General features: G+C 48.9%; 1 protein-coding gene across 16 annotated transcripts in view; it reads right to left on the bottom strand.

Annotated features, from left to right (window-relative positions):
- PTK2 (protein tyrosine kinase 2) overlaps window positions 1-12,109 on the bottom strand; it is a 253,622-nt gene that overhangs the window by 50,193 nt on the left and 191,320 nt on the right. For 15 of the 16 annotated variants that reach the window (XM_059901755.1, XM_059901758.1, XM_059901756.1 and 12 more), the window contains 5 exons: window positions 11,320-11,420; window positions 9,221-9,336; window positions 8,269-8,369; window positions 5,282-5,371; window positions 2,528-2,732 (listed from right to left, as the gene is read on the bottom strand). In XM_059901755.1, coding sequence (XP_059757738.1) covers window positions 2,528-2,732; window positions 5,282-5,371; window positions 8,269-8,369; window positions 9,221-9,336; window positions 11,320-11,420 — 613 coding nt within the window. Of the gene's footprint in view, window positions 1-2,527; window positions 2,733-4,277; window positions 4,546-5,281; window positions 5,372-8,268; window positions 8,370-9,220; window positions 9,337-11,319; window positions 11,421-12,109 lie in introns of those variants that run through there. The other variant, XM_059901765.1, reaches the window with a different exon arrangement.

The following is a 12,109-nucleotide window of genomic DNA, read 5'->3' as shown; positions in this document are numbered from 1 at the left end:
AGCATGAACTCAGCAGCTGTCTGGTCCTCACTGGGCCCAGCTCCTGGCCTGGGGGTGTGGGCAACACCGAGGTGAGTATGACGATCCCTGTCCTCAAGGAGCTTCAGTCTAGTAGGGGATGAGACGTACTAGACTGTGAGCTCCTCGAGGGCAGGAAAAGTGTTTGGTTCTCTTGCCCAGTAACCAGCACCAGGCCCAGCTACGTGGTGCTCAGTGTTTGTGGAGCTGACCGGACCGGGATGCGGCCATCTGCGGCCCACAGGGCGAGCATGGCCAGAAGAAGCAAGAGTTCTGGACAGCCCACGGGCAGAGCAGGGAAAGAGGCTGAGGAAGACAGTAGGGCTGATTTCAGCAGGTGCAGAAGGAGGCCTTCCTGGTGGAGGCGTGGGGTTAGTTTGGCCACAGTGTGAGAAAGGGATGGAAAGACACTGGCCGTAACTCAAGGAGCCTTAAATGCTACTCTGGAAGCCTCAAACTAACACAGGGGGTGCCAGGAACCCACTGAAAGTTGTCTTGAGCGAGGGAGTTACTCTCCCACTTCGACGGTTCGGTAAGACTGACTGATGAAGCATGCGGGCCGGGGGCGGGGGCAGGGCGGTGAGGAGAGCTGGGAGGAGGGAGTGGGTCCGAAGACACTGAGGTGAGGATGCTCCAGCTGGTCAGCTGGCACAGGCGGGCGAGGAGTTACTGACGACTCCCAGATGCAGGTGGAGACAAAGGCCCCACTGCAACCTACACAAGTGGAGGGGCAAGAGGCAGGCAAGAGGAGACGGTAACGCCTTTGCTTTAGGATAAACACCATGTCCTCCAACTGAAGACACAGGTCTGGGACTTGTGAGAAAAGGCAGGACTGAAGCTAAAGACAGACGGAGGTGGGGAGCGAAGCCACAGGAACAGTTAAGCAAGCAACCAAGGAGAAGTACTGAGGGGAGGGGAGGAGGCTGTGGACAGAAGCCGGCGGATGCGCCGAGTAACGGGGAAGAACGCGCCGGGGAGGCGGGCGGGTGGAACTGGTATCAGAGGGGGCGTTTCATGGACAGGATCTATCAGATTCTGAGGAAAGGTCAAGGAGGAACAAAAAAATTTATGAGCAAAACACGAAACGAAGCATGTTCGAAAACCAGCTCCAACAGGGACAGCAGGTATAGCCAAGCTGCATGAGAATTAAGAACCTGCAGAGCTCCAGCCTGAAGAGAGCTGTCCTGAAAGACCTGAGGGGCCGCCAGGCGCGAGGCCCCGGAAGCAGGCCCGGAGGGGGGGCGGCAGGGGTGTCACCGTGCGGCCAGCGGTGCCGACCCCCACCTCCTCGGCCGGACTTCAAACGCCGGGGGCAGGACTGTGTTTTGCTCACCGCTGGGCCCACAGAACCTAGCTCAGAACAAAGGAGACACTTAGCAAAACAGCTGCTGCCTGGACGAATCTCCCCCACTTCTCACTAAGGCCCTGCTCCTTCCCAGAAACGCTCTCCTTGGAGGAAACTCGTCAGTCGGGCAGGAGGCGCTGCCGGAGGTTAGGTGAGGCTGAGAGGGTTCAAGCGCCGGGGGATAAGGGTGGGCTAGAACAGCTGCCGGGGCTTTTGGACCCTGACATTTGGTAATTTTTATGAAAAAAGACGAAAATATAGCAAATTTAAAAACTCAAATAAAATCAGGGGAGTGTACTCCAAACATGAAACAGCACATTCAACCATGGCGTTGGCTGGTTGGTTATGTATTATACTAAAATATCTTGTTGATTAAAGTATTAAGTCTCAATCTAGACTTTAGTTCGACAGGTGTTTATTGAGCACTGACCAGGTGCTGGTCCTAAGCTCTGCCCCAGGCCTACAGAAATGAGCAAGACGGGATGAGGGCCACCTGTCGAGGCCTCTGAGTCGGGCCAGTAGCAGGCCAGCTCTGCGCAGACCCTCTGGGGGGCCCAGCACACTAAGAAGTCCGTGTGTTCCTTCCAGGGGACTGGGGGCTGCTGGAGGTTTGGGTCTAATGGCGTCTGGCACGAAGTAGGAGTCACAAAACGGCAGCTGAACGGGTTAACGTGGATGTCTGAGCTATAACAACAGAAGCGCTGAAGAGGTGCCACAGGAGGGGCTATCTCTTTGGGGGTGGGGCACATGAGGGAGGCTTCCTGCAGGAGGCAACCCTGAGCTGGGCTCCAAAGACTGAAGAGAAGTGCCCTGCGGGCGAGCGGGGGAAGGCAGAGGCGCCGGGTGCCGCTGGGCCAGAGGAAGGGGTGGTGTGAGGCGAGACTGGGGAGTGGGCGGGGACTAGACCACGCGGAGCCTGTGGGCTGTGCCACGTTGGTCAGCAGTCAGGGCAGAGACACCTGATCACAATTTGAAGTTTATTAAGACTTGAAGACGTAATCTTCTTAAGGTTCTAACAATGTGTAAATAAATACAAATCCATAAAGGAGTAATTACGTTTACCCAAGAAACAGGTTTGCCTCAGATGTACTGATAAAAGGACCTGCCTGGGAGAAGCAGCGGAGGCCTGCCCGCCCCGCCCCCCGGCCCCGCCCCCCATCCTACCTGAGCTGAGCTTTGAGCTCAGTGAAGCGGGGCCGCCGGCTGGGGTCGTAGGCCCAGCACTTGGTCATGAGGCTGTAGAGCGTGGGAGGGCAGTTCGGAGGCATGGGCAACCTCTCCCCATTCTCAATGCGGCCGATCACATCATTGTTCTTCACGCCTTGAAAGGGCTTCACACCGTGCATCAGTATCTCCCACATACACACACCTGTGAGGTGGGGATGAAAACACAACGGTGAACTTAGCAGCAGGAGTGCAATTCCCACGTTTCAGGAATAACTTCATAGTTGGTACGAGAGAACCAGCTGTGTGATTACAGGCACATCAGCCAAATAAAGCAGCATTCAGTTAGCTCTGTTATCAAATAAGAACAGGAATACTAATTTAGTATGATGCGAATAATGAAATAGTATTATCAAGAAAAAACCCATTAGTTTCCTAAGAGGTTTGTTTATTTCTCTAAAAAAATCTACATTAGAAAATGGCCCACCAGCTACAGTGATCTTTCATAGCATAGCTTAGTGAACCAATTCAAAATAAGCTGAATGAATTTTAGATTTCCCTCCACTTCAGTCCAACCTGCTTATGATCACAGCAGCTGGCTTGAAGCTTAACAAAGAAAACCCTGCAACTCAAGCCTCATGCTGTCAGAGCACTCAGGTTCCTCTACAGATTCCCATCACTTGGCACCCTGGCCACTCAGATCTGCACCTGAACACGCTCCTCCGTGGCTCTGCCTGTGCTGGCTTCTGGACTCGACGCCTCTCACCTGCCCCACCAGCGCTCTTCCTCCAGGTCCCCGCGAGGTTCCTGCCCTGCCCGCCCTGCCCCCAGGAAGCTCCCGGCCGCCCCCGCAAGTGTGCCCCATACGCCGGGTCCTGGGGGCAGAGGGGCGGTGACTGTCTCTCTGTATCCTCAGCACCTAAGATGCTGTGTGCCTCAGAGGGGGAAGGCATACCACTATGCCATTACATCACATTAATGTGAGTTAGATCGGAAACTAGCCAAAAGTCCAGCAACTTCAAAGTAAAGAGTGTATGACAAAAATAATGCCTTAGTTCTGCTTTTCTCACCAGAAATTATGACAACATCATTAGTGATAACAACACTGGGTATCATTTCTTGAGACCTTCATATGTGTCTGCCACCTTTCCTTGAAATTTACACTATCCTTAATTCTCACACCTTACATTTCTTTAAAAACTGTATTTTATCAAATCTGAGATGCCACTGATTATAAGAGACAATTATCTTATATTACCAAAAAGGGGGGGGGGGGAATATGCTGCCCACTAAGTTATAATGTGATCCTTTGTTACCTCTTAGAATTATTTTATTCTTACCAAAGAGCGGTTTTAAACTCATTCGGACAAGAAAGTAGCACCAATATGAACAAAACAGTCTACATGAGTGTAGGCAAGGACCCACATGACACACACCCCCGACTAACACCAACTGTGAAAGGCCACTGATTTGTGACAAATCCTACTTCAGAAATGTGAAAAAACAGGCATCTTAGACTCTTTGAAATGTGAAATCCTCTTGAGAGGACAAGTAACCTGCTCTATGGGTCACAAAGCTGACAGGTGAGGTCTTGGGATCTGAAGCCAATTGGACTCCAGCGCCTTCTCCAATCATGTCACACCGCTTCCTGTTGTATTGAATTCCTTCCTTTACCTAATATCAGTTAGGGCACTAAATGGTTACTGAAAGTCAACAGCAAGGAAGCAGAAGAAAAAATGAGAACACGTACTTCATGTGTATAAAGTTATATTTATTTATAGGAAAAAGAAGGTGCATAAACTTAACAGGGCATCTCCTGGGAAGTAGTTTAAAATCCGGCAGAGAAAATATGCACGCAGGACTATTCACAAGATCTACACGTGAGTGTCTCGACAGAGAGAGAAAGTGCTGGGAAAGCAGAGGAAGGAAGTCTATGTCTGGATGGCACACCTGCTACATGGGGCTTCATGGCAGAGCGGATATTTCAGGTGAATGAAGAAACTCTTTCCAACCGCTTCCTGCAGGTTAAAAAGAGCTTCAGCCGGAGGAGGAGGTGTCAGGATGAGGTGTCCAGAAAGCAGGAGAAACACCAGGAAAGCGGGGCGGGGCCGGGGTGTCATCCACACCAAAAAGGCGAGTGGTTTAAAAGTCCGGATAAGGTAGTGGAAGTAAGTACTGCAGAGCGAGTGAGAGCCACACTCTCGCTCCACTGGGGGCTTGGCAAGAACGCAGAGCAGGAGGACGACGACAGGGATGGACTCGGAGCAGGAAGGAGGGGACACAGCGGACACCAGAGCAGCGGCAGCTACAGAACACGAAGGGTCACGCTTCCAAGACGTGAGACAAGTCAGGAAGGGGCCAGATTCCAGAACAGACATGAAGGGCAATCTCAGACATGCTGGATCTGGGGGCCATCACAGAACCGCACGGACAGGTTAACCATTTACGTCACTCACATAAAAGGAATGTCTGAGGCCGTGGAGACAGGAGAGAAGGGAGGACATAGCACCTCCCTGAGAGGGAGGAAGGCGGAGTGAGAAGGGGCTAGAGGCAGGACCTTGGACCCCGCGGGCCACGCCTGGGCGCACGGCACATGCCCACATCTGAGGAACCAAGGAGGGCACGGGCGAGCAATGAGGGAGGCCAGGCAAGGGAAGGCAAACCAACCTACAGACTCTGACAACAGACAGAGCTAAATCCCTCTCAGAGAATATGTGAACTGTAATTCTAACACAAAAGTTTTCAAATACTCACCAAACATCCATACGTCACTAGCTGAGGTAAAACGGCGAAAATTGATTGACTCTGGAGCCATCCATTTAATAGGCAATTTTCCTTTGGAAGCTAGAAGATTAATTTTAGAAAGTAAAACTTCCCTGTCACCTGCTTAGGAATCTAACAGTTAGAGCTAGCTGAGATTTTTAGTGCCAAAATCTCTGGGAGAACTGCCTCGCACTCCCTGATGCTGGGTCGTTGGGGGGACAGGGGAGAGGCAGGCAGCGGGGGAGGAGGGAGCCCGGGTCGCCGGGCGGCGTCAGCTCCCAGCTCGGCTGTGCAGGCTTCATGTACAGGCTGGGGGCCCGGCTTTAGAGACGGCCTGGTAGCGACACACAGTCAATTCTCATTCACGGTGGTTACACTCTATCAAGTCGCTTTCAACACCGAACCATCGCTCCCGGGAGAAATGTGTACATACATATTCATACCTCACATAGATTATAACCTTAAATCCTAAACACTTATCTTGGCAGGTTCTGACTTCTTTGGAAAATGAGGCATGGATGTGCTGCTGAGCTGCCTGAGGCCCTGCTCCCCGCCCCCCGACCCGGCACACAGGGGCCACAGCTGGGGTTCCAACCTGCCCGACTGGCCCAGAGCCAGAGGGGCTGCCCCTCTCCTCGCTGTCCAACAGCCCAAACAGACACCTTGTCACTGCCCCGTGCACATCCACACCTGACTATGAACGCATCGGAGTGTGGATTCGGGAAGTCACAAGTCTCAGCAAGCAGACGCATGTGCAAAAATAGAATCCACAAAATATGAGGATGGGCTGTACCACCACCAGGAGGTGAAGAGCAGGAGGGGGCGACAGAATGAAAAGGACACTCTTAGGAAAGCCTGAAACTGGCCCTCTTTAGAGGCCTAAAATCTTTCCTCTGTGCCACCTCCCTCAACGTTCTTTCACCAGATACCAGCCCTCAAGGAGTCCTAATTCCAAAAGGCAGAAACAGTTTCTCAAATCCAGCGGAAGTGAGAGGGTGTTGCAGGGGGAGGGGCGGGGGGGGGGGGGCGGAGGAGGAGCTGCAGGCGCCAGGTGGGGACAGGCCCTGATCCAGAGGCCCCGGGAGCAGGGTGCCGGGCTCTGCAGAGCTGTCAGGGGCTGGACTTCCTTCTATAAGCAAGGGTGCCTCTCAAGACTTTTAATCAGAAGACAATTACATTTGTTTCATTAATTTTCTTCCACTTAACTTCATGCACCTTCATGACAACTGAGGTCAAAGCCTCTGATTCCCTCACAACAAATGACTCTCCAGCTGTGCTCCAAGCGAGGAACCCCTAACCCCGAGGGGCTGTTCTCCTGAAGCCTAGCAGGATCTAGACTTACGGACCTCTCTGAGATAACAATGTGTGAACTCGTCAGTTGCCCACTTTAAGTGATGTCTAGATGATTAAGAGTCTTGGCCACCGTGCTGTTTGGAGTTTAGCCCTTTAGTGGAATTCTAGGGTTTGGACTAGTCTGGATGTGAGGTGATATGAAATGTATTTTATAACAGTGGAAAGGTGGCCTGGTCGTTTTTAAATTAAATGACTACATAATCAAAATGAATAAACAACCAGACTTTTCCTTCCACATAACAAAGGATCAGGCTGTAGTATACAGAAAGCATTTGGACAGAGAACAGTCAGCAGCTACAGTATAAATGAAACAGACTAATTTTTTATGTAAGATTAGGGCTCATTTTGCGACTACGTAAAAATCAAACAAACTGAGCAAGAAACTGGCCTTTGTAAAATGGTAGTAATAACTAGAAAATATACTAAAAGCATAATATGGACTTATTATCCAAACCTTAGCTGAAGTACCAGGAATATGAAAATTAATAATAATTTGAAGAACCAAGTCAATCTGATTCCAAGATTGGGAAAACTAAAGAAAAAATCCCATCAGCTAGAGTTCAGCTCCAAAGCTAAAGGATCAAAGTCTCTGGAGCCAGCAGACTGCAGATCTGTAAGTCCGGCGGCATTCACTGAGCCAGGGCACCCACCGCTCTGCTGAGAGGTTAGCCAGCTGTGTCTACGAAGTGGAGGGCATCCGGGCTCATTCCAGCTTTTGGCTACTAGAAATAAAGCTACAATGAACGAACACCAGTTTTGTGTAAATGTGAGTTTTCATTTCTCTGGAAGAAATGCCTAGGCGTGTAATAGCTAGGTCATATGGGAGGAGCATGTTCAGTTTTTTAAGAATCTGCAAAACTCTTTTCCAGAGCAGCTGTACCATTTTACATCTGCACAAGCAGTTTACGTTCTCTGTGCCTGCCAGCATTTTGTGTTGTCACTACCGTTACTTGAGCCATCCTGACAGGTGTGCACGATACCTCTCCGTGGGCTCACTCTGCATTTCCCTAGTGGGTAATGTGCTTACGTGCCATCTGAATACCCGCTGCGGTGGAATCTCTCTTCATATCTTCTGCCCACTTTCTACCTGTGTCCTTTCTTTTTTTACTGCTGAGTTTTGAGAGTTCTATCTGTAGTCTAGATACCAGTCCTTTGTTAGATATGTGGTTGGCAAATACTTCCTCCCACTCTGTAGTTTGTCTTTTCATCCTTCTGCCTGGGTCTTTTGCAGAACAAAAATTTTAAATTTTGATGAGGAAGAAGCTATCAATTTTTCCCTTTTATGTATGTTTTTGGTGTCAAGCCTAAGGACTCTTTTGCCTGGCCCTAGATCCGAAAACTTTACTCCTATGTTTTTTCCTAAAAGTCTTGTAGTTTTATGTCTTATATTTAAGTCTATGATCCATTTGAGTTAATGGCGAGTAAGTTTAGGTTGAGGGTCGTTTCTTGGCCAGGGATGACCAACTGCTCCAGCACCTTTGTTGAGAAGGCTGTCTTTCCTCCACGGACCTGACTGTACACCACTGTCAAAAATCAGCTGAGCATATCAGAATGTTACCTTTTTCAGAATTAGAAATCATTGAAGATCCTGAGCCTGTTTCTTATTTATTGCTCTGATTTCTTACCTTTGTAGTAAGTACTGTCTTCCATATATCGGGATAATCCAAAGTCTCCTAATTTTACACAATCGTTTGAGGACACCAGAACATTCCGAGCAGCAATGTCCCTGATAAGGAAGAATTTGGGACAATACATTTTAATACAAGGGAAAAACCCCACAAACTCATCTAAGTTATATAAAGACATACAGGTACTTTGAAAGACAGCTTATATACAATACAAACAGGAGCTTTATTATACACTGAAAAAGAAATACTTTTATTATTTTACTTCAAATATATTCCTTTTGGCAGATATTTACTCATTAATATGGTGATTACTATTTTGAATGATGGTGAAGAATATTCTCAAATAATGAAACCACTTATTAGTTTTCATGCAATCATATTGCCGGCTGCATTAACTAATAGACAGTATACACGACCAGGGTGTGTAACTCTACTGTTACTAAAAAACCTCATTAATAAAAGTAAAATGATCTTTGGAACACTTGTAAACGATTTTGCTGATGCAGTCCGTTTCAGTGCCGGATAACAAAACTCTAACACAATACAAGGCAAATAAGTTGTAAGGGCTTTAACTTGTATTCAAATAAGAGACCCAGATTATGAACAGAAATTCTGCAGAAGGCCAACAGATGTCACTCCTGGCGCTATGGTGTCCTGGAAAGTCCCAGGACAATATCTGTTTTAGGTCCATAGTGCCACGTAGAGGCTGTCAGTAGTATTTGTGGAAGGAATAATGGACCTGTTTCATACTCCATGTGAGGAAAACCCCCTCAAATCCATGTGTTCCCATGCCAGGGCACCACACTCGGCTGGGATACGCACAGCAGGACATTTAGTGCCATCCGTGTATGAGAGTTGGGGGAACGAAAGGTCTCAGGGCACAGTGAGAACCTCTCCCCACCTCCTTCCTGCTCAGAGGCAGCTCACCAGCTTCACGCCCGGGTCTCACCTGTGCACAAATCTTTTGCTCTCTAGGTACGCAAGGGCTGTGCTAAGCTGATAGGCATAGAGGATCAGAGATGCTAGATCCAAACTGTATTTCCTTACTTGCAGAAATGACCTCAGCTTTTTGAACAGTGACCAAAAAAGAAAAAAGAGAAAGAATTAGTGTCAGAGACTAAAAATCAACAGCAGAAGAGCTATATTCAAAAACAATGCTGATCATTTCCAAATGCATTTTTATGAGAATGGCTTCAATTCTACCCTAATAAAAAAAGCATAATGAAAGAAACATATCAGCTCAGAAATTATGGTTAATCATTCTTTACTTGAGATCCAATTGCAAAATTGGAATCTTCATGATTCTAGACACATTTCTGAAAAAATACAGAAAGATGCTTCCAGGGAATGAATAAAGGCACAGTATAAAATACTGCCAGGGGGCTTCCCTGGTGGCGCAGTGGTTGAGAATCTGCCTGCTAATGCAGGGGACACGGGTTCGAGCCCTGGTCTGGGAAGATCCCACGTGCCGCGGAGCAACTGGGCCCGTGAGCCACAACTACTGAGCCTGCGCGTCTGGAGCCTGTGCCCCGCAACAACAGAGGCCGCGATAATGAGAGGCCCACGCACCGCGATGAAGAGTGGCCCCCGCTTGCCACAACTAGAGAAAGCCCTCGCACAGAAACGAAGACCCAACATAGCAATCAATCAATCAATCAATCAATAAATCTTAAAAAAATAAATAAATAAAATAAAATAAAATAAAATACTGCCAGATAATGAGAGCTGGAGAACAAAAAGCTCCAGTTACCGTTCAAACAAGCCTCCTCCACAGCCATGGTCAGTCCACCTCCCTCAGACCTCCCCATGCCCCAGGCAGACCTGAGCACAAGGGGATGAAAGGAAGGGGAGGCAAGAGGTTCTCCCTCTGCCTTCTGGGTGAAGAAGGATAACATGGTCCCGTGTTGGGTATTTACGCACTAGGCCTTCTGGTCCTTGCTACCGCTATCATGACTAATTCAGCTAAATGCTAATAATATAGCAAAGAAGGCAGATGCATTTAACACTCCAATCCTACAAAATCTCCTACATAAAGGAGAAATATTGATGATTTAAGCCAGAAGAATTAGCAAATTCTCCAAAAACAAAAGCAGAAAAATAATGTGAACCAAAAAAATCCGTAAGCACTCCATTTTATTTGGCAAGGCATGGTAGAGGAAGGAAAGACACCGGAGAGGCCCTCAGATATTTCACTCGCCAACTCTGTTACCCAGGCTGAAGAGGAGAGCAGTGGGAGGCGCCAGGCAGTGGCCTGTCCTCGGAAGGCAGGGCTGATGCCGTCACGAAGAGGATGACGGGCCCAAAGCACCCTCGGGTTCCTGATAACAGAAAACCCCAATTTTCATTAAAAGCAAGACTGTTTGGTGTCCTTCAAAGAAGAAGTAACGTGTATGATGTGTCAGAAGGTTAAACTACTAGGTTTCAGTGCCACAGAGTCATGTGTAGACATCTGGAAATGACATCGCCGTGTTTGCCCCAAGCAGGGGCCCGCAGAGCCGCCTGGGGACACAGACTGAGGGTGGCGCCCATGCCTGCCCGCCCTCCTGTGGCTCAGCAGGCCCGGGTGGGACCAGCGTCCAGGCGGTGGTGATGCACCAACTAAAGAGCTTCTGTGTTCCAGAGAGAGTCAAATAAGGACATCTGCCCACAGTCTGTTACTCACGTTTTAAAAAGAAACTGTGACTAACATGAGTTGGTCTGAAAGACACTGAAAAGTGAATGCCCAAAAAGATGAAGCAACTGTTCTGATTTACGTAAATTCAGCCTTAATTTACCCAAACTCCACCAACGTTGCTTCTTTCACTCTCAGATCCCTGGGCTTGTTCTTCAGACGACAGCAACAGAGAGGGAACAAAGAACCGCTTGGTCACCTGTTGCTTCCAGTCCTGACAAATCCTTTGATGGGAGACACTGCTGCCAGCACTGAGTTAGGGGATTACTTGGGAACTCACTGATGAAGACGCTCAACTCAGATGCACTAGGGTGTATGCCGCACACTTCCCCGAGGGGGCAGGCGGAGCGGGCGGGGGGCGGAGGTGGGGCAGGTACCTCTCCGAGCGTGCACAGCTCCATGATGATCCAGACGGGGTTCTCTGTGATGACTCCGATCAGCTTCACAATGTGAGGGTGGTCAAACTGGCGCATCGTTACTGGGGGAAAACAGTGGTCCACGGTCAGTCTTCTGAAAATATTTCAGTTTCCTGAAGACTAGTTCAAATAAGACTCAAGGCATTTTAATGGGGAACTCCTTGGTGGTCCAGTGGTTAGGACTCGGCACTTTCACTGCCAGGGCCCAGGTTCAATCCCTGGTCGGGGAACTAAGATCCCACAAGCTGTGTGGCACAGCCAAAAAATAAGAATTAAAAAAAACTCAAAGGCTAATGATGTGGAAACTGGGAATTCAATTCCACCGGTCAGGTCAGCTCACAAGTCGCCATAAAATGGCACAAAAAAAGCAGACCACGTGAGGCACAAGATGACACTGCAGTGAACTTGTGAGCAGCTTTACAGGGGGACATACTGTGAGGGTTAAGGGTTCAGAAAACCTCCTCTTATTTTCCACGGACAAATCTGACCTGGGGCTAACTTTCTAGGTTTTCCTCTGGAAATCTCATGAAGTTGGAACGTGTGATTCGTTTTCTAAGCAATACCCTTCATGGTAAAAACCACCCCTGATTGGTTAAGTTGCTGACGGGGTAGCAGGAGCTCCCCTGAGCGTGGGTGTGGCTGGGTGTCCCCTGCAGAGCCCCAGAGCCCACAGTGACGGGTCTGTGAGGACTTCTACTTCGGACCCGGGTGGCTCCCGAGTCCACCACTGCGGCCTCATCCCCTCACAGTA

The sequence above is a fragment of the Balaenoptera ricei genome, chromosome 17, assembly GCF_028023285.1.
Source record: "Balaenoptera ricei isolate mBalRic1 chromosome 17, mBalRic1.hap2, whole genome shotgun sequence".
NCBI lineage: Eukaryota > Metazoa > Chordata > Mammalia > Artiodactyla > Balaenopteridae > Balaenoptera > Balaenoptera ricei.
This window is presented reverse-complemented; position numbering and strand designations above follow the sequence as displayed.